Raw genomic sequence first — 26,512 nt, 5'->3', positions numbered from 1 at the left:
CTAGGGACACGACGAGAGTCACTGTTCGTGTTACTGTCTTTGTTGCCCTGAAATTTAAAGCAAGATGTATCATCACTATTTTTATTACTAATCGCGATTACCACTATTAACACTGTCCAGAGATTTATACGTCAATCGATTCTTGAATTTCTTCGTCAAGGAACCCATTCAACTTTTCATCCAGCCATCTGTTTATCAGGTTTGTGTTTGTGGCCATGGACATATTAATTGTTCGACTTTCTTTATTCTCGTCATCATCATGCGTCCCTTATCGAGGCAGCAGGTCCCTGCTGCAACAACCTCGCGGGCGAGGAGCGTGGCAGATAAGTGACAGTGACGTGGCACTTCCCTGATCGGGGTCGCTCGCCACGGGACACTGCTGTAGAACTCATCTTCATTTATCAACCGCGATTAGATAAGTTTTTGTTACTTATACAGTTGGTCGGCCATTTTTTGTGTTGTTTGAAAAAGGCAAGGTGTAGCGCGGGTGTGGTCACAAATGTTCACCCAAGTCCCGCAGGCAACCACTTGAGTATTCCTCACTAAAACGAGACATCAGAAAGAAAGAACGAACGAACGAACGAACGAACGAACGAACGAAATTTTTTTTATTGTTTATGCCATGTGGCCTGAACTTCGTGGGAAGCGAGCACAGCTCACACAATTTAAGGATACGCTATATCAATTCAAGACAATAAGTTAATATAAGTTTGCATAAACAATTGCATCCGAAGAGAGTGACAATAACAATAAGGAAATATATTTTTTCATTTAATTATTCACAGTTTCACTTAGTGTAAAACAGTGTTAAAGGTACCTTGCTAGGCAAGTAATATATGGCGAGTCATGATCAAAGGTGAGAAAGTAAAAACAGATTGATGAGTTGAATATGAAGCAGGGATCTACATCTTAGGTCTTTAAGCTGTGCATTAGAAAAGTAGGTGTTTTTCATTGTCTTGTGAAGTATGGAACTAAAAAGCATTCCAAATTTGGCGCCAGGGCTGTTGTGTATCTGTATTTGTGAGTTTTTTTTTAAAAATCAGTTTCCCTTTCGAAATATAATTAGATCATCTCTTAAAGCCTTGTTGCTGACACAGTATTAATAAGGTTCCACCTGCAGCTCCGACTTAAAATTTGTATACACGTTAAACCAAGGGATCTCTGTAACATGACAATGCCAATCTTGTTTATGACAGTCAACAAGACGTTTCTTAAACACAAATAAATTTGCCAACATTTTGCACACCCAGACACAGCAAACACCATACCTGTATAGAGTCGCACGCACGTCAGACACCCAAATATTCTTGCCCTCTATTACGAAGTTCAACCAGCTTATTGTAAGCTTTACGCGGAAGTTTGCTGGGGTCCAGCCTCGCCAGGTGTGACCAGTATCTGAGGTATAAAGCCTTGGAATGTACACAGAGGTAAAATCTATCTGTGACATCAGTATTGACACTCTAGAACAGGGGTGGGCAATCAATTTTCCCAAGGGGCCGCATGAGAAATTGGGATGGTTTTAGAGGGCCGGACTAATATAGCTAGCTCAGTTTTACCCAATACTGTATAAATAGTATATATACTGGCGGGCGGGCCAGCGGCCGGGCCGGTCAGAGACAGAAGCGGGCGGAATCCGGCCCGCGGGCCGCCCCTTGCCCAGGTCTGCTCTAATGTATAAATTTGGTACAGTTAATATAAGTAACGTAGTGTATGCATTTTACAGGACGTGGTTCATGTACTGTTTTCAGTTTTATTTCTCTTTCTCTCTCTCTTTTTCTGCCTAGCTTCCATTGGCTTCTGATTCATCTCGTGACACCAAGTATTCAGGGTTGAAGTTCACATTGGGATATCACGAGCCATGTTATCAGCGATGTTCTGATTTGTTTTTCCTTGATAACAGCACGCAGCAATAACAGTACCGGACCTTAGTCAGTAAACAGACAGCTCAAGAGTTGTCAGGTAATATTTCAGTTTCTCATCTTCAACTTTTGCTTCTTAAATTCCAGTATTTACACACCAATTTTTTGCTTCACTCTAATCTCTGTTTATGAGATTTATAATCTGGCAGTGATATATACAGATGTTGAGAACTAAAGTAGTTTTAGAGATTGTGAAAAAGAGACTGTACTCGCCAAGTGTATTCAACTTGTCTTTAGGTTTAACATTTACATATAACACTAAAAGACACTTTCTGTGTGCTTGTGTGACTTAATTATTTTAACATCATGAGAAAGTAATGTGATGCTTACAATGCCGAATTGTACATAAAGACTGTTAGAAATAACAATGTACATACTCCTATTTTGAATCAGTTTTTTTCTAATTTTAACTAAATAGTAACCGATTAAACGTAGCACCAAGCCCCTATTTCATATGAAAGATTTCTCTAAACACAAGCAAAGAAATAAAATGTTTTCGTTATAGTAGCAACAGTCTTCTCATGCATTTTTGTTACTGTTTAGAAAACAAACGTTTACACATCCACCTTAGTTTTAACTGACAGAAACGTGTTGAGTAACACAGGTGAAAGACCCCACCCTCCAAGGACGCCCACATTTGTGTGAAAAAAAGTTCCCACCTGGCTATCCAGTAGAACTTATTGAGCTCTTGTGCAGCTAAAATGCCTTGTTCAAGTTGACGAAGTTGTGGAATAGACCTCCCTGGTGTTGTAGATGTTTTTCTACTGGAATTCGATGCTTGACAATCTCTTTTTAACTATGCCTCTGCCTCGTCTGAACCCAGCCTCTTCTTCTGCTCGTAGTTTTGGGCGACACTGTAGTAGTTTCAGCATGACTTCGGTTAAGTTGCTCATTAGTTTTATGTTTCCGTAGTTCTGGCACCGTTTGCTATTTACTTTCTTTGACAAGTGATTGTGTCCTTTTTGAGGGATATTCTTTCTTAACAGATTTTTGGGAATAGACCAGTGAGTGACTTTGTTGTTTCTTTCCCACATTACCTGACTTCCATCAGGTGACTTTCGGGTGGATGTGTATATCTCTCTTGACATCTTTTTGTGGAACTGGAAGACTCGCTGGTTCTATTCTGGTTGCTTTGGAAGACGTGGGTGTCCTGTGTTGATCTGTGTTGGTGTGGCTGTTCAGTATTTGCAATCGCATCGTGCCTTTCCCTCCTCTATGGTCTGGAACTGGTCCTCGATCCGGTTCTCCTCAACGACCTTCATCTTAATCTTAACCACATATGATGATCACAAAAAATTAATGGACTTAAATACAACCAGGATTTTTATTTTGTAAACAATCTATATATTTTATATATTTTTGAGGACTAAAGTCAGTGCCATTAGCGAATCCAGAACTGTAGTTGATTTATGTTTTTAAGGTCGTTTGCGACGATTATTTCTCTAAACTTTTCAATTGTCCCACGTGTCTTTCTTTCTTCTTTCGACTTCCTCTCTGTGTATGTGATGAAACGAGGTGGGGCAGAGGGATGGGCCTCACGCCAAAGGGGAAATGGGTCACTTTAGCTGGCTCGCTCCACCCGACTTTCGCCCTCACACTCAGTCACCCGCCTGTTCACACGTCCGCACGCGTACTTACTAACAGTCACACTCACCCGCGTGCGCAAACACAGCTGACAAGACAGTTGTATAAATTATATAATTATAATTAAAACAGAAAGCAAATTAGGTTGACATGAAATCAGTTACAGAATAAAGGTTTAGAAGATAACTAGTTGGAACATCAATATCTATACATACGTCCGGACCCTCTGTCCGTTCCGGGCCTACTGTTCACAGTCTCGGAATCTGAAGCCCTAAAGCAGGGATGCCCAACCTACGGCCCGCGGGCCATATCCGGCCCGCGACGCGTTGCCATCCGGCCCGCGAAACTTCTGCTCACAGTGCAGGAAATGTTAGTAATAAAAAAAAAAGAAAAAGAAAAAAAGCGAAAAAAGGGAAGAAGAAGTATTTATCCCCACGTAGGGGCGTTTCCCAATCTTTTTTTTGATGGACGAACATTTCGATTCAGTGCTCCGACTTGGTGTCTCTACGATGCAGCCGACATTCAGAAGTTTGGTTTCGGGAAAACAACTTCAAAATATCCCACTAATTACTACATAATTAATGGTAAGTACAACTTGTTTCTAATAAAAAATGGTATCTGCTCTATTTTTTTTCTTTTTTGTATTTTTGCGGTGAAGTGGCCCGCGACACGGCTGTCCGAAATGGATATGGCCCGCAGGCCGAAAAAGGTTGGGCATCACTGCCCTAAAGAAATGATCCAGCCATACGAACATCCCGGATAGCTGCTCTCGCACGGGTTTCACGACTTTTGCTACTTTTTTTTGTACCTGCTCACTCAAAACGCACGCACGCACGCACGCACACGCACACACATACGCACACCGCATTCAAAGAGGGAATTATCGTGATTCCTGACACCGAATTTGCATAATTAGAGAGTTTGCGCGTGAGCTTTACCCCTTTAGTGTGTTTAGGTGATTACGAATAAGTGAACGTTTACTGGGAGTAGAAAGGGAAGTTACTGAGGTTAGCAAGTTATCCGCTAGAGTTGTCCGGACATTAATTGAACGCTTCATGGCGTCCGTTGTTGCGGCCCTATGGTACTCAAAGGAGCAGCAAGGAATAAACTAAACTCATGTCGTCTCTACAGAATTGAGAGGTATTTGTTTTTAAGTTCATTCCTTGTTTGCACTTGTTTCAATCACGTTTTATGCTTTGTCATACTTTCAGACTGTTACAAGCTTTACTGTATGCTGTTGTGATTTAGAAGTCTCTGGCAAGGAAGTGAGCACCTTGACAACTAAACTGTCATACAGCCATTATATGCACTGCGCCTACAGTGTAGCCTGACCTTTCTAAACGATTTACCACTGTAACTGTTAATGCTGTAGATCAAGGTGACTGACACTTTTGTATTTCCTCATGAGTCGAAGCCAGAACGAAAAGAAAGTTGACAACACAGTCTTCTGTGTAAATTTGATAATGGCGACTTTCTTTTTCTACTTTCACCACAGAGGGTGAGTGTCTGTGTCTCTCAGTCTGTACTTATATGTCTGTTGCTAATATTTCTGTTGTAATTGTATGTTGTTTATTTACAACTAAACTTGCTTGCCTGTCAGTGTCAAATGCTTGGAGTAAAGAATGTATTTGTGAGACTGATATCCCATAACAACATCCAAACAACCAATCAGCGTTTAGCAGTTTTCGTAGTGCCGTGCGCAAATCAGAATTTGAGTTCCTGCATGAGTGGCTTCGATGATAGTAGTATTTCAAAATTCCAGCTTCAAAGAGAATCTTGAAATCAAAGACAAGTTTAGAGTGGATAATATCGCTTTCACACTTGCTTGCTTTTGCAGAAGTAATGTTTACATCGTGAATAGCGGAAACAAAGTTGAGCGATGAAAGCGAATGGTGTCGGCTTTCTTATCGCCTGAAAGAGCCAGGAATGGTTTGCCTGTGTCCTGCTCATTCACCTTTGACAGGGCGTTGACGGAGAGAGAATTTGTCGGCTGCTACTGTTATCGGTGTTTTTCTTTACGAGTGAGAGTGAACTGGAAAGTATGGCTAAACTGATTGAGAGAATAAAGCCGTTTATTTTTAAAAAGTCGTTTTAACTGTACAGTGCCTTACTCAGGCATGGACAGCATATTAGTATTCATCTCAGCTATAGTTGTAAGAGCTTATAAAAATTCTAAAGGCCTTTAAAAATAACCAGTTTCAAACATTTATGTGCCGACGTTTCTGTCTAGACAATAAAATTTATAATTATACTTACACAAAATACAAATATACGGACTGTAAGTAAATTCCACATCTCTGTCTCTCTCTCTCTCGCGCGCGCGCGCGAGTCGTAAAAAGTTGTTAGAAAAATATTCTGTATTATTTGTTTTTTAAGATTTAAGCAAATCTTTTTTGTCTTACACTCTCTCTCTCACTAATCATACACCAAACACATTAAGCCACTAAGCACAGGTGAAAGAATACACAGGTATTCGAAGAAACCATTTAAAAAATAGATTGATGTTCTACAAAACAGATTTGTTCCTCCTTCCATTTTTTTCTTTCTCTCTTTCAGTCTTTGTGTCCGACGATGTATTAAAATGCCTTATCTATCTGCAACAATACAGCTTAAGAGGGCATGTTTCGGATTTGTTAGCAGAACTATATATAGACAGAGAAGAAAATATAATAGAAAGATTAAATAGTGAAGATACATTAAATTTTACTTTACTGTATAGTTCGTTATTTAAGCTTCTTAGTTGCCTTCAACCATAAACAGCTGTCGATCTTTTCAGTGAAATACACTGTGTGGAAACTGTTGTATTTAGTGTGAGTTAAAGTAATTTTGAGTTCTATTTTACATTTGCAGATACTACACGAAAAAATTGGTCCATAAGAAAGGCTTGTAATGATTGACTACTGCCTTTTGACACGACCAAATTTGGATTAAAAAACATGGAACAAAGAGAGATCGCACAGAAATTAGCAGCGGCCATTGATTGCAGGAACTGGGTCGTCGTCAGAGACCTGCTGTGTGACGAGGATGTGGATGTGGATGTGGCTGACGTTGAGCGATATCTCGTCCTCCACACCCTGGCTTCCACTCCAGACATCAGCCTCTCGCTTGTAGAAGACATCGTGGACGAGATCTTGTCACGTGACGTGGACATTAACATGACCGACGAAAATGGTGACACGGCTGTCATGGTGGCCGCCAGATGTGAGAACTGGAAGGTCGTGTGGCTTCTGATGTCTAGAGAGGGGTCGCTACCTGACAAAGACCGCGTGATTGTTTTTCTGAGGACCGTGGGTCGTAGTGAGCACATGAACAAAAACTGCGGATTGAGCGTTCATATTTTATGCTGTTTATGGGAAAGTCTCAATCAGACGATACCTGAATGTCACCACAGAGCCATACACGAGGTATTAATTCATGTTGCAGCCAAAGTGAACTGTTGGTGGCTGGTCCGTGACCTCTTAACAGCCGATATTGCTAACACTCTAGATGAAGAAGGGTTGGGACTTGTTCACAGACTTGCTAAAGGCAGCATGAATCATCATATTTACCTCTTAAACAAACTGCTTGAAAATGGCGGTGATATTAACTTAAAGAATGTAGATGGTGACACAGCTACTCACGTTGCCGTAAAAAGCAAGAACTGGAATATGTTGGATGCCTTGTTGCGGCGAGGGGCTAGAGTCGACATCGCCAACAACGACAACCACACTGTCTTACACACACTGGTTTTTCATCTTTGTTCTCTTCAGGAGATCTGGAAAAGTGCTGACACCATTTTCTCATTGCTGCAGAAAAACTGCTCGAACATAGATGCACGTGTAGGGGGAGGGGACACCGCCCTGCAACTAGCAGTCAAAGAAAGAAACAGTCTAATCGCGGAAAAGTTGCTGACTTTGGTGCGCGTGCTGATGTGCAGGATGAAATGGCAGAACTGTGCTGCACACAATGGCGACACAAACAGGAATATTCATCTTCGTTGTTAAAAAAGCTATTGCATGCGGCGCAGGTTTAGAAATCAAGGATTCAGAAGGAAACACTGCTTTACATTTAGCTGCAAAACTTGGCAACTGGGGGTATGTGAACGATTTGATAGCTGATGGGGCGGTAGTAACAGAGCCTGACAGTGATGGCTGTACAGTTTATGACAGGATTTTCATGCGATAAAACTTCATACATTTGTCTTGACTCCCTTCTCTTGAAAGATTTCCACTTAACGTGCAACTGCATTTGGCTGTGAAACTTGAGCGTTGGAAAGATTTTCAAAACCTTGTTGGGAAAGGTGCACCTATTAATCAACGTGACCCCTTAGGCTTTACAGTGCTTCAGAGACTTGCACAGATGGACTCGATGGAATCTATAGAGAAAGTCTTCCGATTTCTGGTGAATAGGGGCGCAGACATCACCGTACGAACCCCGGAAGGTGACAACCTGCTGCAACTGGCCGCCAAACACAAAAATTGGCCAGTCGTAGAGCTAATGTTGAAACGAAGGGCAAGTCCTTATGAACCAGACAGCGAGGGATTTTCTGTCATTCATAGACTTGCCGAATACACAGGGAGAAACCTCTCAGCTCTTTTTATGCTTTTTAACAAAACTGCAGTGATGACATCACGGACCCCAAGTGGTGAAACATTTTTTACAGCTTGCAGCAAAACATGGAAACATCCCTGTGGTGAAATACCTGGTTCAGGAAGGTAATGTGGCAAACATAAACCAAGTGGACAGTGAAGGTTTAAGTGTTTTACATAGAACCGTTCAGTGCGAGTCTAAGTATATCGAAGATAATATTGGTTCTGTTGTAAACCTTTTGCTCAGCAAGGGAGCCAACCCACGCCTTCGTAGCTCTGTGGGCGATACAGCTCTACACCTGGCGGCCAGACACAATAACTGGGACATAGTTGAGCGACTTGTTGAGCACGGGTGTGACCTGAATGAGCCCGACAGTGAGGGATTTTATGTTCTTCACAGACTTGCGCAAACAGCCCAGCGGAGACTGGTATGGTGGAGCTCAAGAGAAACACCTGAAGACACTCTCTTTCGTACCCTTCTTAACAAAGGTACTAATGTGTCTGTTCGCACCTCTGCTGGCGATAGTGTCATACAGCTGGCAGCAAAAGACGGTAACTGGAAAATAGTTGAACGTCTTTTGGAGCTAGAATGGGACTTAAACGAACTTGATAGCGAGGGATATAATGTTCTTCACAGGTTTGCGCAAACAACTCGGCAGACACAGGTACAGGACGACATTTTCTTTTCTACCCTTCTTAACAAAGGTGCAGACGTGTCTGTTCAATGTCGTACAAGTGATACTGCCTTGCACCTGTCGGCTAAATGCAATAACTGGAAAATAGCTCGATTTCTAGCTCACCAAGGATGTGACATGAACCAGCCTGACAGCGAAGGATGTTATATTCTATACAGAATTGCACAAGAAGTTGACGGATGCCGCAAAGATCGTTAGATCCACTTTTTAAATTACTTCTTGACAAAGGAGCGTGCCCATTTGTTAGCAGTCAAAGAGGTGATACAATCTTTCATATGGTGGCTAAACTCAGAGATTGGGACATTGTGAAACAGCTGATAGAACGTGGAGCCAATGTAAACGAACCTGACAGTGAGGGATTCCACATTCTTCACAGACTTGTTCAAGACCCAAATGAGTCAATACTTGAACTCTTAGTTATAAAAGGTGTAAATCTCAACTGTAGATGTCCAAATATCGGAACAGCACTGCACATGGCCGTAAAAGAGCAAAAGTGGAGTTTTGCAAAACGTCTAGTTGCGTTTGGGGCAGATGTTAACGACAGTGGTCTGGAAGGACTCAGCATCCTTCACATTATTGCTGCACAGAAAATTGGTTACAGTTATGATTTTACTCCATTCCTCCATCTCCTCATCTCTAAGGGCGCAGATGTGACTGCACGCAGTCCTAGCGGTGATTCTGTTTTTCATTTAGCTGCCAGATATAACAACTGGGAGATAATTATGGAGCTGCTTACTCACAGAAACGATGAAACAGATTGTCAGAGATTTACTAGTACTAACAAGCAGATTATTAATAGTTATGGAATAGAACGCCTTGACGAACCAGACAGCGAAGGATTCACTATTCTCCAAAGGCTGGTTACAAAAACTTTCCCCAACATGTCGCTTCTTCGGCATCTCCTTGACAACGGCGCCAAATGTGACACCCTGTGTTCTTCCGGTCACAGCGCCATGCATCTCGCCGTAAAACACGACAACTGGTCTATAATGGACGAACTGTTGCGGGATAAGATCGAAGCACAGTCAGCCTTAACTCCATCAACTAAAGAACGTTTTAACTCTTCGTCGCAGGAGAAACTTGCTGGCATAAAAAGAACACATAACTCAAAAATAGAGAGGAAACAAAGTGGAAGAGCACCTTTCAACATAAATGCCAAAGATTTGACTGGAAACACAGTCTTACATCTCAGCGCAAAAGCGGAGAAATGGGATCAAGTCCACACCCTACTGACGTGTGGAGCAAACGCCACTTTAGAAGATGACGAGGGTCACACGGTCTTCTACTGGATGGCCGTTGAGAAAGGGAAAGGGATACTTACTGAAACGGAATATTATCTGACAAGAGTTCTTGAAATATTAAGGAAAGAATCTGTTGTCACGATAGAAAGGGACGAATTCGGCGATACACTAATACAGATTGCGTCCAGAAACAAGAATTTAGAAGTCGTGGACATGTTGCTTGACCATGTGGACGACGTGAACATGAGAGACAAGGATGGTCTGACAATTCTACACAGAGTCGTGCAGTGTACGTCACCTGTGTCTTTGAATATTGTCCAGACGTTGATGAAGAGGAAGGCAGATATAGAAATACCTGATTCAAAGGGCGAAACCCCCCTTCATCTTGCAGCTCAGTGTAGTAACTGGGATATCGTGCGAGAGCTGCTAGAGAATGGGGCCAGGGCTGGTAACAGTGACAGTCAAGGAGTGTCTGTTTTACACAGACTGCTAAATAACTCGTGTTGTAAACCGGCAACTTATCCGTTCCTATTAGTTGGCTTTGCCAACAGCCCGAACAATTCTACAGAAAGAAAATTGCCTCTTGTTAAATTAATGGTTCACAACGGGGTCGACATAAACACCAAAAATCAAAATGGCTTGACAGCAATACAGCTGGCGTTGATCGAGAAAGACTGGGAATGTTGTACAGTTCCTTTTAAAATGTGGAGCTGATGTTGACCGGAATGTTGCTCCAAAAGGGAAATCATTTTTACACGAGCTCTCTATGGATACTAGTGTAGATGCTCAAACAGCAACATCTGTTACTGAACAGTTGCTGACACGTGGCTTTCGTCTTAACGACCGTGATCCACAAGGTGACACGCCCTTGAACCTCGCCGCTAGGTATGGAAACTGGAAGATGGTTTGCGTGTTATTAGAGCATGGTGCTGATGCTAGCATACCCGACAGTCAGGGATGGTTTGTGTTTCACAGGCTGGAAATGGACACTACTCACCCGAAATACAATGAAATAAATTTGTCATCCTTACTGTTGCTACTAACTAGAAATGGATTTCAAGTGAACCAGACAGGACCTGCTGGAAAGAGCTGTATACAGCTATCGTTAGAGCACAGAAAGTGGGAATTGTTTTGGTGGCTTGTAGAATCCCAGCTATCTTTTGTCTTTACTCTTCAAGAAAAAAAGACAATTTTACAACACATTTATTTGATTACAAGTGAAAATTCGGACCCGGAGAAGGTGAGAACTTTGATATTGCATGTCACTGAAAAAGGCGATTCTTCTTGCCGAGAACTTACAGAGTGTAAAGACGAAGCCCTTAAATTAAGTTTTTCAAATTGCAACTGGGTTATGGCTAAAAAACTTGTTGAATGTGGTGCTGATTTAGGAATCATTTCTGGGCCTAAACCTCTGATGCACCTTCTTGTTTTAAAATATCGGCTACAAGACCGCGCAACGTGGCTGTCTTTTCTAGACGCTTTACTTGCGCTGGGAGTAGATATTAACAGTCGGGATGAAAGTGGAAAAACAATCCTATATCAGAAGTGGAGGGATTTTATCGTCAACTGTCGATTTAAATTTTCAAACTCTTTTATCCACGAGTTGGTGAACAGAGGAGTCAGTCCTCTTGTCGCAGACGATGAAGGACAATCACTGCTCATAGATGTTTTGGTTCTTGAGAGAAATCTGGCTTTAGAATCCGTCAAATTGCTTATAGAGCTAGGCGTCTCCACCCATCAACCGGCCTTGACAGACAATGCTAACACCAACAGCGGGTCGAGAAGTCTGCAAGCATCAACACGATCTCCTACACAGCGGGCTTTTGAGAAGAAATACGTCAAGGCCTTTGAGATGTTGGTTGAATCAGGCGCCAGCTCCAACAGGGAATTATTTGATCTCAGTACACGATATCAGGCGGAGCTTTCCTCCAGAAAGAAGACTAAAGCAGAGAGAAAGATGCTGAACATACTGAACCACGCCGCCAGTCAGCCTCGGTCTCTCAAGTCTTTGTGTCGCCTGACTGTCTCTCACGCTCTTGGCTGCGGCCCTCGCAGGAGGGATAGGGTTAAGTCCCTTCCACTTCCTACTTCACTTCAGGATTATGTCCAGTTTTGCGATTTTGGATCTTGAGAAGAAGAGACGGAAGAAACAGAAAATGTCTATTTTCAGGATACACGATTCGACATAACGGATGATCCATACGCGAACCTATCGATGTCGGTTGACGATTATGATTACGAACTGTATGATTTTGAAGAGGACAATTCTCTTTATTTCCTGCTCCCCAACTACATATAGTGAGTTAGATTCTTTCGTCCAGCCATAGACCGACATGTTTTAATGGAATAGACGGTAATCATTTTTTTTATTTGCATATCATTTTGCACTGAAGCAACATCTCTGCTCGTAACGGTCTGCACGCTTAAAATAACCGTGAACTTTTGAACTTTTTTTTTGCTTACTTTGTGCCGTACAGACTTACATATGGCATGACATTAGCAATGTTTCTGTGAGAGATACTTTTACTGACAGCGTTGATTCTCTTTCTTCCTGTAATCTTTTCTACTCAGCGGTTAACTCGGTATTTTACAGATGCGTTGTATTGTTCGCCCAATTTGTGTAAAGCGCAAAAACCTGGGATTCTGTCATCGTAAAGCTCATTTCTTTTGGCATCACTATCGACTTTTTAAAGTGTTGAAACAAGGTATGTGCCTACTGAAGATCAACATTACAACAAATTCCGATCTGCATTTTCTTCTGTGATTTTCCGTTATGTTGTCTTCTTAACATACGGCAGACGTCCCTGACCCAGATTACTGAGACCCACGTGACCTTCAGTAGATTGTTTTATGTTGTCACTGGACACTACATTTTGCTTGCTTTTGCTCATAGATACTGTATTTTGTATCAAAAGTGTTTAATTTAATTATTTTTGATATTTGCGTTTTGCGGCTTCATGTTTTTATAAAGATATTTTGCAAGTATAGATAGAGTAGATCTGTTCGATGTTATATACAGCAGTGAGCGGGTCCAGTTCGCAGGACATTGTGCTTCTCCAGAAGGCTGATCTTGCAATGACCGTTTGCTCTAACGGCAGTTGTGTGGATGGAACGATGTTTCTGTCTGCGAGTGTAAGGCCGCAGCTCCGGTATTTGCGATTTGCACTTCCATACAGGCGGCAGAATAACTTTTCAGCCAATTTTCGAAGCAAAACTTTTTCTATTATATTCCACGCAATGGACTCCAGTCTGACCACATCTGTGGTGATGGTCAACCACCGTCTTCACTACAGAGGGATATGGTGGTCTCTGTTTTGAGACCAGTGTCCATGATTATTCTGTTTTTTTGGAGATGGGTCACTTTGTGCCTACCGTTGATACTGGGTGAAGCACTCTCTCAATTACTTTTATTTCTACTGTTGTGCACTGTGCTTTCATGTTTGTGTATTCACTAAGAGGCCGCTCTAACAAAGTGTACTCCAACATCTCTATGCAAGGGCGCTATATAAATGTGCTAATTATTGTTATCATCATGATTACTATGTTTTGTTTATAAGTTTTTTCATTATTGTGACAAAAACTAGAAAGGTTGCTGAGAAAGATTTTTTTTTTGGAAAGAAATCTGGATTTATAAGTTGTAGACTAAAACCTGGATTAAAAATAGGGACAAAACATCTAAAGGCTCACAAAGGTATATTAAATAATTCGGGCGGCACAGGGTTTGACTCAAAGTTAATTACAACCCAAGCTTGTTTTGGGGATATAGATATATAACGGCGTCTTTATGTAAATGACAGACATATATATATATCATGGGCTGTCATAATTTTGGTTTGAAAAGCATCATCGGGAAAGGAAAATATTGGGCATTGGCATGTCGCAACCTTTCCACTGCTGAATACTTCTTGTAGACAGCAATGAGATGTGAACTATTTTGAACTAGTTTTCTTTTATTTTCACTTTAAGTTTATTAGATTGAAAGAGAAATCTTATAACAGCTTTGTTTGTGTGTGTTTATTTTGTTGGGGTCTTTTTGGCAAGCGTATCTACGAAGTCACAGAGACCTGATCTGCTCCCTTGCATTTCACACTTTACCAGATGATTCTTCTAGGATGTGGTGTGATGTGTTTCAGACTATTTCTTATGTACAAACACCTCATTATTAGTTTTTATCTAGATGTGACGTAACGAGTCATATAGTATTCGCAATACAGAATTTAGAATACAATGTAGGCCAAGTGAATTAAAGCAGCTTGTACACGTCTGCTTACATTCCATCCATTACCCATCGCTCGTTCGGACAAACTTCTCGTTTACCCTGCTGATCTGTGAAACACCTTTGATGTTTGGAACCTATCGCTGTACCAGTATATTAGACAGCTTGAGAGTCAGCGCTGACGAGACGCGTATGTGTAGCATCACGGGAACGTGCGCTCTACGTCATCACTTCAGCAGAAGCCAGCCGCACGGCGACGGGTAGAATGGAGTCTAGCGGTTGTGATCAGAACGTTTAAATTGTTCGCTTTATTTCAGGTCATTTCAATGACAGTCAATAAAAATTTCAGTTGCAGGTTAATGTTTACATGTTCTGCAATCATAATATTTGTTGCCAGCAAACTGAGCTGCGTGTTCACGAAGTTAAAACAGTTTAAAATGACCACGTCTGCAATCGCGTAGTCTCGGTTCGTTTTTGTCTATTGAATCATTTAAACAAGATTTGCTAAGACCCTTTCCGTAGAATTTTTTGTAATAATGCGATAAAACTGTTAAAGATAATTATATTCCTTATAATTTTCTTCATCATTACTTATTTGTCCCCCAAATAACCGTAAAATATTTCTATTACTATTATAGAGCAGTGGGAAGAACTACCTAACTCGTGAATAATTATTTCATACCATAGGCAAAAATTATTAATGTTGTAAACTAATCTTTGCATTTTATTAATCATACCATTTTAATAGTTGTTTTATAATTATGTAATGTATAGTATGATATTTTTAACAAACAATTATAAACAACGTAGACAGTTTCATTTTATTATTTTAATTTTATTAGTTATTGTGTTAATAGTTTATTATTTCTACTAGTTATATAATGTCAAAATGAAATACTGAGCATTTTTGTCTGTTTTCCTTTGATTTGGGTTTATATAATGTAAGAATGAAATGCTGAGCATTATATACCAGCAGAAAATGGAGAAAGGTTTGCAAACTATTAAGCCCAATTTTAACTATTGAGTCATTCATTTACAGGTTAAAATTTAATGCCACACTTATTTTTTTAATGTAATCCAATTCACCCAACAAGTTCAGCCATGATTCAGTTATAGAGGAATTTGTATCACAGTTTAATAATAAATGTCTGAGAAGCACATGAATATGTGTGTGCAAGGGTGGGGTGTGGGAGAGACCATATACATTGATGTTATGCCTGCCTGCATATGTGATACAGCAACAAAGCATTTCAACTGCTGCCAATCTCAGGATGCTAGGAACAAACCAAAGTGTGGAAATACAACTTAAAACTAGAAAGGACTAAAAAAAAAAATACATCGCTATAATTTGTAACCACAAATTATAGAATATCATAAATAATAAAAGCTTATTTAGAGCACAATTCCCTGATTGGCAGTGAGTTGAATTTAATTTAATGAAAGAGGAATGTGAGTGATGCTGGTAGGAGGAATTGGTGTTTTACATCAAACCAGCATCTAAGGCTATATCACGGCAAGGCAGCCAACCCTGTAAACAGATGCCACATTGTCTCTCTCGGCAGAATCGTCTGCTGAACAGATGCTATATCTCTAATGCTTATATAAGCAGATGCAGGCCTCCCTTGGGTAGATCTCATACTAACAGACACAATGACATCACAAGTTGTGTTTAGGTTAGTGTCTCGTGCATCTAACTCAGTTTTATGTATCTCCTCTCCATACCATCTGCCAATGAAAGATCAGCGCTGTAATAATCGTGATTACTGACACCGAATTTGCATGAGTAGAGAGTTTGCGCGTGAGCTTTAGTGTGTTTGGGTGATTGCGAATAAGTGAATGCAAACACTCGGATGTTTACGGGGGAGTAAAAAGGGAAGTAACTGAGGTAAGCAAGTTATCCACCAGAGTTGTCCGGATATTAATTGATCACTTCATGGCGTCCGTTGTTGCGGCCCTATGGCACTCAAAAGAGCAAAGAGGAATAAACTAAACTCATGTCGTCCCTACAGAATTGAGAGGTATTTGTTTTTAAGTTCATTCCTTGTTTGTACTTGTTTAAATCACGTTTTATGCTTTTTTTCGGTCATACTTTCACGCTGTTACAAGCTTTCCTGTATTCTATTGCTATTTAGAAGACTCTGATAAGGAAGTGACAACTATACAGCCATTATATGCACTGCGCCTACAGTGTAGCCTGACCTTTCTAAACGATTTACCACTGTAACTGTTAATGCTGTAGATCAAGGTGACTGACACTTTTGTATTTCCTCATGAGTCAAAGCAAGAACGAAACGAAAGTTGACAGCACAGTCTTCTGTGTAAATTTGATAATGGCGACTTTCTTTTTCTACTTTCGCTTCAGAGGGTGAGTGCCTTGTGTCTCTCAGTCTGTACTTGTTAATATTTCTGTTGTAATTGTATGTTGTTTATTTACAACTTAACTTGCTTGCCTGTCACTGTCAAACGTTTGGAGTAATGCGTGTATTTTTTTAGACTGATATCCCATACCAACATCCAAACATCTAATCAGCGTTTAGCAGTTTTCGTAGTGCCGTGCGCAAATCGGAATTTTAGTTCCTGCATGACTGCTTCGATGATAGTAGTATTTCAAAATTCCAGCTTCAAAGAGAATCTTTAAATCAAAGACAAGTTTAGAGTGGATAATATCGCTTTCACACTTGCATGCTTGCTTTTGCTGAAGTACTGTTTACATCGTGAATAGCGGAAACAAAGTTGAGCGATGAAAGCGAATGGTGGCAGCCTTCTTATCGCTTGAAAGAGTCAGGAACGGTTTGCCTGTGTCCTGCTCGTTCACCTTTGGCTGGGCGCTGACGGAGAGAGAATTTGTCGGCTGCTACTGTTATCAACGTTTTTCTTTACGAGTGAGAGTGAACTGGAGAGTATGGGTTAAACTGATTGAGAGAATAAAGCCGTTTATTTTTTTTAAAAGTCGTTTTACTTGTAGATGTACAGTGCATTACTTAGGCATGGGCAGCATACTATTATTATTAATCTCAGCTATAGTTGTAAGAGCTTATAAAAATTCGAAAGCCCTTTAAAAAATCACCAGTTTCAAACATTTATGTGCCGACGTTTCTGTCTAGAATATAAAATTTATACACTTACATAAAATACAAATATACACAATTCTCTCTCGCGTGCGTCTGAGTAGTAAAACGTTGTAAGAAAAGTATTCTGTCTTATTAGTTTTTTTAAGATTAAAAGAGGTCTTTTTTTATCTTACACACTCTCTCTCTCTCTCACTAATCATATTGCAATTTAAAGTCTGTAAGCTCACATCAGTCTCTTTTATAAGTACAATTTTTGTCTTTCGAGCTGTTAGACATTTGCCACTGGGAAACGAGGTAGTACTATTTTCTCCTTTTTATATTTATAGCGTTGTGAAAATCCGTCTTTTCCACCGTCTCTTTATGTTCTTGTGTCTGGGCTAATGAATGAATGAAATAAATGGAATGCATTCTGCTTATGCGCTAAATATTTTTAATAATAGCAATAACACAATAGCAATAACAGACTGACACCAAACACATTAAGCCACTAAGCACAGGTGAAAGAATACACAGGTATTCGAAGAAATCATTTCAAAAATAGACTTTCAACAAAACGAATTTGCTCTTCCTTCCATTCTTTCTTTCCCTCTTTCATTCTTTGTGTCCGAGGGCGTATTAAAATCCCTTATCTATCTGCAACAATACAGCTTAAGAGGGCATGTTTTGTATTTGTTAGCAGAACTATGTGTAGACAGACAAAAAAATATATTAGAAAACTCAAATAGTGAATATACATTCAATTTTACTTTACTGTATAGTTCGTTATATAAGCTTCTTAGTTGCCTTCAACCATAAACAGCTGTCGATCTTTTCAGTAAAATACACTGTGTCTAAACTGCTGTATTTAGTGTGAGTTCAAGTAATTTTGAGTTCTATTTTACATTTGCAGGTACTGCAAGAAAAAAAATTGGTCCATAAGAAAGGCTTGTAATGGTCATCTTACTGCCTTTTGACACGACCAAATTTGGATTAAAAAACATGGAACAAAGAGAGATCGCACAGAAATTAGCAGCGGCCATTGATTGCAGGAACTGGGTCGTCGTCAGAGACCTGCTGTGTGACGAGGATGTGGATGTGGCTGACGTTGAGCGATGTCTCGTCCTCCACACCCTGGCTTCCACTCCAGACATCAGCCTCTCGCTTGTAGAAGACATCGTGGACGAGATCTTGTCACGTGACGTGAACATTAACATGGCCGATAATAACGGAGACACGGCTGTTATGGTGGCCGCCAGATGTGAGAACTGGAAGGTCGTGTGGCTTCTGATGTCTAGACAGGGGGCGCTGCCTGACAAAGACCGCGTGATTGTTTTTTTGAGGATCGTGAGTCGTAGTGAGCATATGAACAAAAACTGCGGATTGAGTGTTCATATTTTAGGCTGTTTATGGGAAAGTCTCAATCAGACGATACCTGAATGTCACCACAGAGCCATACACGAGGTATTAATTCATGTTGCAGCCAAAGTGAACTGTTGGTGGCTGGTCCGTGACCTCTTAACAGCCGACATTGCTAACACTCTAGATGAAGAAGGGCTGGGACTTGTGCACAGACTTGCTAAAGGCGGCATGAATCATCATATTTACCTCTTACACAAACTGCTTGAAAATGGCGGTGATATTAACTTAAAGAATGTAGATGGTGACACAGCTACTCACATTGCCGTAAAAAGCAAGAACTGGAAAATGCTGGATGCCTTGTTGCGGAGAGGAGCTAGAGTCGACATCGCCAACAACGACAACCACACTGTCTTACACACACTGGTTTTTTATTTTTGTTTCCTTTCAGAGATCTGGAAAAGTGCTGACACCACTTTCTCATTGCTGCAGAAAAACTGCTGGAACATAGATGCACGTGAAGGAGGAGGGTACACCGCTCTGCACCTAGCAGTCAAAGAAAGAAACAGTCTAATCGCGGAAAAGTTGCTGACCTTTGGTGCACGTGCTGATGTGCAGGATGGAAATGGCAGAACTGTGCTGCACACAATGGCGACACACAAACGTGAATTTTCATCTTCGTTGTTAAAAAAAGCTATTGCATGCGGCGCAGGTTTAAAAATCAATTATTCAGAAGGAAACACTGCTTTACATTTAGCTGCAAAACTTGGCAACTGGGGGTATGTGAACGATTTGATATCTGAAGGGGCGGTAGTAACAGAGCCTGACAGTGATGGCTGTACAGTTTATGACAGGATTTTTACGAATGAAACTTCATGCATTTGTCTTGACCTCCCTTCTCTTGAAAGATTTCCACTTAATGTGCAACTGCATTTGGCTGTGAAACTTAAGTGTTGGAAAGATTTTAAAAACCTACTAAGGAAAGGTGCACCTATTAACCAACGTGACCGCTTAGGCTTTACAGTGCTTCAGAGACTTGCACAGATGGACTCGATGGAATCTATAGAAGAAGTCTTCCGATTTCTGGTGAATAAGGGCGCAGACATCACCGTACGAACCCAGGAAGGTGACAACCTGCTGCAACTGGCCGCCAAACACAAAAATTGGCTCGTCGTAGAGCTAATGTTGAAACAGTTCAGTCCTTACGAACCCGACAGCGAGGGATTTTCTGTCATTCATAGACTTGCCGAATACAGAGGGAGAAACTTTTCGGCTCTTTTTGCTAAGTTTTCTAACAAAACTGCAGTGATGTCATCACGGACCCCAAGTGGTGAAACTTTATTACAGTTTTCAGCAAAATGTGGAAACATCCCTATGGTGGAACACCTGATTCAGGAACGTGATGTGACAAACATAAACCAAGTCGATAGTGAAGGTTTAAGTGTTTTACATAGAACCGTTCAGTACGAGTCTAAGTATACCGAAGATAATATTGGTTCTGTTGTGAACCTTTTGCTTAGCCAGGGAGCCAACCCTCGCCTTCGTAGCTCTGTGGGCGATACAGCTCTACACCTGGCGGCCAGACACAATAACTGGGACATAGTTGAGTGTCTTGTTGAGCACGGGTGTGACCTGAATGAGCCCGACAGTGAGGGATTTTATGTTCTCCACAGACTTGCGCAAACCACACAGCTGAGACATTCATCGCTAAAATCACATAAAGAAGAGTATGAAGCTCTCTTCGTGATGTTTGTTACCAAAGGTGCTGATGTGTTTGTCCACACCTCTGCTGGTGACAGTGTCATACAGTTGGCAGCAAAACACGGCAACTGGACTATAGTTGAACATCTTGTGAAACTAGAATGTGAGGTGAACGAACTTGACAGCGAGGGACGGAATGTTCTTCACAGACTTGCACAAACAACACAGCGGAGACAGGTATTGTACAACTCAAGTGAAGCACCTGAAGACACTCTCTTTTGCAACCTTCTTAACAAAGGTGCTGATGTGTATGTTCGCACCTCTGCTGGTGACAGTGTCATGCAGTTGGCAGCGAAACACGGTAACTGGGAAATAGTTGAACGTCTTTTGGAGCTAGAATGGGACGTGAACGAACTTGACAGCGAGGGATATAGTGTTCTTCACAGGTTTGCGCAAACAACTCAGCAGACACAGGTAAAGGACGACATTTTCTTTTCTACCCTTATTAACAAAGGTGCAGATGTGTCTGTTCAATGTCGTACAGGTGATACTGCCTTGCACCTGGCAGCCAAATGCAATAACTGGACAAAAGTTCTATATCTTGTTAACCAAGGATGTGACATGAACCAGCCTGACAGCGAAGGATGTTATATTCTCCACAAAATTGCAGAAGACGTTCGGCCATTCAACAACTCACTTTTTACATTACTAATTGACAAAGGAGCGTGCCCATTTGTTCGCAGTAACAATGGTGATACAGTCATTCATGTGGTGGCTAAACTCCCTGATTGGGATGTTGTGAAACAACTGATAGAACGTGGAGCCAATGTAAACGAACCTGACAGTGAGGGATTTCACATTCTTCACAGACTTGTTCAAGAGCCAGATGAGAAAATACTTGAACTCTTAGTTGCGAAAGGTGTAAATCTCAACTGTAGATGTCCAAATATAGGAACAGCACTGCACATGGCCGTGAAAGAGCAAAAGTGGAGTTTTGCAGAGCGACTGGTTGAGTTCGGGGCAGATGTTAACGAGCGTGATCTGGAAGGACTCAGCATCCTTCACATTATTGCTTGTCAGAAAATGGATTACAGAAGTCATGATTTTACTCCACTCATTCATCTTCTCATATCTAAGGGCGCAGATGTGACTGCATGCAGTCCTAGCGGTGATTCTGTTTTTCATTTAGCTGCCAGATATGATAAGTGGGAGATCATTGAGCAACTGCTTACTCCCAGAAACCATGGAGCAGATTGTCAGAGATTAAATAGCTGTAACAAGAGGACTATTCATAGTTATGTAGTCGAACGCCTTGACGAACCAGACAGTGAAGGATTTACTATTCTGCAAAGGCTGGCTACAAAAACTAAACGCAATACGTCGCTTCTTCGGCATCTCCTTGACAACGGCGTCAAATGTGACACCCTGTGTCCTTCCGGTCACAGCGCCATGCATCTCGCCGTAAAACACGACAACTGGTCTTTAATAGAAGAACTGTTGCGGGATAAGACCGAACCACAGTCAGCCTTAACTCCATCAAGTAAGGAACGTTTTCACTCTTCGTCGCAGGAGAAACTTGCTGGCATAAAAAGAACACATAACTCAAAAATAGAGAGGAAACAAAGCGGAAGAGCACCTTTCAACATCAATGCCAAAGATTCGATTGGAAACACAGTCTTACATCTCAGCGCAAAAGCTGAGAAATGGGATCAAGTCCACAGGCTGCTGACGTGTGGAGCAAACGCCACTTTAGAGGATGGTGAGGGTCACACTGTCTTGTACTGGATGGCCGCTTGGAAAGGGAGATTTTTTACTGAAAAGGATGATTATCTGACAAAAGTACTTGAAATATTAAGGAAAGAATCTGTTTGCACGAGAGAAAGAGATGAATTCTGCGACACATTAATACAGATTGCAGCCAGAAAAAAAAAATTAGAAGTCGTGGACATGTTGCTTAACCATGTGGACGACGTGAACATCAGAGACAAGGATGGTCTGACGATTCTACACGGAGTCGTGCAGTGTCCGTCACCTGTGTCTTTGAAAATTGTCCAGACTTTGATAAAGAGGAAGGCAGATACAGTGGAACCTCGGTTAACGAACTTAATCCGTTCTGGAAAACTGTTCGTTATCCGAAATGTTCGTTATCCGAAACAATTGTTTCCATAAGAAATAAAGGAAATAGATTTAATTGGTTCCCAGCCCCTGTTGACTCGCTAATATATGAAAGTTACAGGCTATACATATATAGGTAGTTGTTTTAATGAGAACAGTTATAATGCAATATAAATGGAGTTAAATAAACATAAAAACATTAACGAAAACATTTAAACATCAGAAAACTTGCCGTTTTGACGGCGTGGGTGGAAGCAGGTGTGGGGAGGAAGGGGTGGAATTACTGCTTGGATTCCCCCTCCATGAGCACACGTGACATTATAAAATCGGGGTGACTTCCCTTTTCTGTAGCTTTGAGGTTAAAGGAAAAAACTTGTCCAGTGTCTGTTCCTTCTGCCTTTTTGTAAAACTCTTCGGTAATACGACATCACAGATCCGACAGACGCATGCCACTTTCATACTTTGAAATCATTTCATTTTTCAATTCATTTGTTGGCCGCTTCCTTGTCATTACCTCGCTACTATTAATTGCTCTTAATCTTCTTTGGAGCCATGATTGAGGATTATCTTATTAAAATAAAGCACAACAATCACTAAATAAGAAGGATGCGCATAGATAAGGAACGACTGATCGTAACTGTGTCTCTAGCGCGAATGATGACACGCTGGTCGGTCACGTGTGGTTCACGTGGCTGTTCGTTATCCGAGACAAATTTTTAACGAAATTTTTGTTCGTTAACCGAAATATTCGCTATCCGAGGCGTTCGCTAACCGAGGTTCCACTGTATAGAAATCGCTGATCCACATGGCGATACCGCCCTTCATCTTGCAGCTCAGTGTAGTAACTGGGATATCGTGCGAGAGTTGCTAGAGAATGGGGCCAGGGCTGATAACACTGACAGTGAAGGAATGCCTGTCTTACACAGACTGCTAAATAACTCGTGTCGTAAACTGGCAACTTATCCGTTCCCATCAGTTGGCTTTCGCAAAAGCCAGAAAATTTCTAAAGCAAGAAAATTGACTCTTGTTAAATTAATGGTTCACAAAGGTGTCGACATAAACACCAAAAATCAAAATGGCTTGACAGCAATACAGCTGGCGTTGATCAAGAAAGACTGGAAAGTTGTACAGCTCCTTTTAAAACGTGGAGCTGATGTTGACCAAAATGTTGCTCCAAAAGGGAAATCATTTTTACACGAGCTCGCTATGGATACTAGAGTAGATGCTCAAACAGCAACATCTGTTACTGAACAGTTGCTGACATGTGGCTTTCGTCTTAACGACATTGAGCCACACGGTGACACGCCCTTGAACCTCGCCGCTAAGTGTGGAAACTGGAAGATGGTTTGCGTGTTATTAGAGCATGGGGCTGATGCTAGCATACCCGACAGTCAGGGATGGTTTGTGTTTCACAGGCTGGTAATGGACACTACTCACCGGAAATACAATGAAATAAATTTGTCATCCTTACTGTTGCTACTAACTAGAAATGGATTTCAAGTGAACCAGACAGGACCTGCTGGAAAGAGCTGTATACAGCTATCGTTAGAGAACAGAAAGTGGGATTTGTTTTGGTGGCTTGTAGAATCCCAGCTATCTTTCGTCTTTACTCTTCAAGAAAAAAAGACAATTTTACAGCACATTTATTTGATTACAAGTGAAAATTCTGACCTCGAAAAGGTGAGAACCTTGATATTGCGTGTCACTGAAAGAGACGATTCTTTTTGCCGAGAACTTACAGAATGTAAAGACAAAGCGCTTAACTTAAGTTTTTCAAATTGCAACTGGTTTGTGGCTAAAGTACTTGTCGAATGTGGTGCTGACATAGGAATCATTTCTAGAGCTAAACCTCTGATGCATCTTCTTGTTTTAAAATATCGGCCAGAAGACCGCGCAACGTGGCTGTCTTTTCTAGATGCTTTACTTGCGCGGGGAGTAGATATTAACAGTCGGGATGAAAGTGGAAATACAATCCTATATCAGAAGTGGAGGGATTTTATCGTCGACTGTCGATTTAAATTTTCAAACTCGCTTCTCCACGAGTTGCTGGACAGAGGAGTCAGTCCTCTTGTCGCAGACGATGAAGGACAATCACTGCTCACATATGTTTTGGTTCTTGAGGAAAGTCTGGCTTTAGAATCCGTCAAATTGCTTATAGAGCTAGGCGTCTCCACCCATCAACCGGCCTTGACAGACAATGCTAACACCAACAGCGGGTCGAGAAGTCTGCATCGATCTCCTACACAGCGGGCTTTTGAAAAGAAATACGTCAAGGCCTTTGAGATGTTGGTTGAATCAGGCGCCAGCTCCAACAGGGAATTATTTGATCTCAGTACACGGTATCAGGTGGAACTTTCCTCCAGAGACAAGACTACAGCCGAGACACAGATGCTGGACATACTGAACCACGCCGCCAGTCAGCCTCGGTCTCTCAAGTCTTTGTGTCGCCTGACTGTCTCTCACGCTCTTGGCTGCGGCCCTCGTAGGATGGAGAGAGTTAAGTCCCTTCCCCTTCCTGCTTCACTTCAGGATTATGTCCAGTTTTGCGATTTTGTGTCTAGAGAAGAAGAAACGGAAGAAACAGAAAAGGTCTGTTTTCATGAGACACAATTTGACGATATGGATGATCTATACGAGTACCTATCGATGTCTGATTACGATTATGATTTCAAACTGTATGATTCCGAAGAGGACAATTACTCGCCTTATCGGTACAAATACGGTTATGAACCATACCACTTCCAAGACTGGTAATAAATGCTGTGTGATCTTTCAGTATCTTCAGTTCTGGTGATGTAACAGAAGGATAACCCGTCAGTGTGCTCGCCCTAGAATCTGCTTTTCTTTTGATTTTTACCTCTAGTATAAGATCTGCATTTGTTCTTACCTGTGTGTTGTGTTGTCGTATTTGACTGCCACTTTGTTTTAATCTGCGGATTGATGGAAACTTTTGTATCACTGTCTCTGCTGTCTGACAGTCACAAGCAACGTTCTTTCAGAGTTACGTACCTTGAGTGTCGTCTGCGCAGACAGTTTTACGACATTGCGACGTGCTGGAACTACAAAATAGACAAATTCTCTTTATTCCCTGCTCCCCAACTACATATAGTGAGTTAGATTCTTTTGTCCAGCCATAGACCGACATGTTTTAACGGAATAGACGGTAATCTTTTTTTTTTTTGTATGCTATTTTGCACCAGCCGTCACGTAGCCTTAGCTCAGGCTCCCAGTCACGCTTCTGTCTCCCTGCAGTGGAAGACACCAACAAGAAGCGCACTGGAGCCAGGGCCTTCAAACACGCGGCACCTAAGCTGTGGAATGCTCTGCCATCGTCACTCTCCACCATCACCTCACCAACCACGTTTCGCAAAAAACTGAAAACCCATCTGTTTCTTTCAAACCAGTCTTAAACTACCAAGAAACACTTCTGTCTATATTTTTTACTTTCCTGGTGTTTTATATATTTGTTCACTTTATTTTTTCTTCTTTTGTTTTTTTCTTCTGCGAAATGAGCATTCTTCTGAATGGATACCTGCGCATCACAAATTGACATCATCATCGTCATCATCATCATCATCATCACTGAAACATTTCTACTCGTAAACGCTTAAAATGACTGTGAACTTTTGAACTTTTTTTTTTGCTTACTTAGGGCCGTACAAAATTATTTGTGGCATCACATTAGCAGTTTCGGTGTGAGATAATTTTACCGACAGCGTTGATTCTCTTTCTTCCTATAATCTTTTCTACTCAGTAGTTATAACTCGGCATTTTACACTTGCGTTGTATTGTTCGCGCAAATTGTGTAAAACGCAAAAACCTGGGATTCTGTCATCGTAAAGATCATTTCTTTTGGCATCACTATCGACCTTTTAAAGTGTTGAAACAAGGTACATGTATGTGTCTACTGACGATCAACATTACAACAAATTTAGATCTGCATTTTATTCTGTGATTTTCCGTTATGTTGATTCTGCTTGACATACGGCAGACGTCCCTGACCCAGATTACTGAGACCCACGTGACCTTCAGTAGATTGTTTTATGTTGTCACTGGACACTACGTTT

General features: G+C 41.2%; 4 protein-coding genes across 5 annotated transcripts; all 4 read left to right on the top strand.

Annotated features, from left to right (window-relative positions):
- Window positions 1–1,675: 1,675 nt before the first annotated feature.
- Window positions 1,676–8,239, top strand: LOC112559981 (putative ankyrin repeat protein RBE_0997). 2 transcript variants are annotated; one of them, XM_025231517.1, is made up of 2 exons: window positions 1,676–1,959; window positions 6,354–8,239. In XM_025231517.1, exon 2 carries the CDS (start codon window positions 6,440–6,442, stop codon window positions 7,484–7,486), a length of 1,047 nt encoding a protein of 348 aa, XP_025087302.1. In that variant the 5' UTR covers window positions 1,676–1,959; window positions 6,354–6,439; the 3' UTR covers window positions 7,487–8,239. The 2 variants fall into 2 exon arrangements, with proteins under 2 accessions (XP_025087302.1, XP_025087301.1); XM_025231516.1 differs by lacking the exon at window positions 1,676–1,959 and adding an exon at window positions 4,187–4,643.
- LOC112558697 (putative ankyrin repeat protein RF_0381) lies at window positions 7,851–8,964 on the top strand. The gene is made up of 2 exons (XM_025229296.1): window positions 7,851–8,197; window positions 8,319–8,964. The coding sequence occupies exons 1-2, from the start codon at window positions 7,851–7,853 to the stop codon at window positions 8,962–8,964; spliced, it is 993 nt and encodes a 330-aa protein (XP_025085081.1).
- Window positions 8,963–25,734, top strand: LOC112558694. The gene is made up of 4 exons (XM_025229282.1): window positions 8,963–10,716; window positions 11,396–11,992; window positions 18,214–22,484; window positions 23,217–25,734. Exons 1-4 carry the CDS (start codon window positions 9,042–9,044, stop codon window positions 25,197–25,199), a joined length of 8,526 nt encoding a protein of 2,841 aa, XP_025085067.1. The 5' UTR covers window positions 8,963–9,041; the 3' UTR covers window positions 25,200–25,734.
- On the top strand, window positions 10,647–15,557 carry LOC112559979 (putative ankyrin repeat protein RF_0381). The gene has a single exon (XM_025231512.1). It carries the CDS (start codon window positions 10,774–10,776, stop codon window positions 12,136–12,138), a length of 1,365 nt encoding a protein of 454 aa, XP_025087297.1. The 5' UTR covers window positions 10,647–10,773; the 3' UTR covers window positions 12,139–15,557.
- Window positions 25,735–26,512: the final 778 nt, after the last annotated feature.

The sequence above is a fragment of the Pomacea canaliculata genome, linkage group LG3, assembly GCF_003073045.1.
Source record: "Pomacea canaliculata isolate SZHN2017 linkage group LG3, ASM307304v1, whole genome shotgun sequence".
Lineage (NCBI taxonomy): Eukaryota > Metazoa > Mollusca > Gastropoda > Architaenioglossa > Ampullariidae > Pomacea > Pomacea canaliculata.
This window is presented reverse-complemented; position numbering and strand designations above follow the sequence as displayed.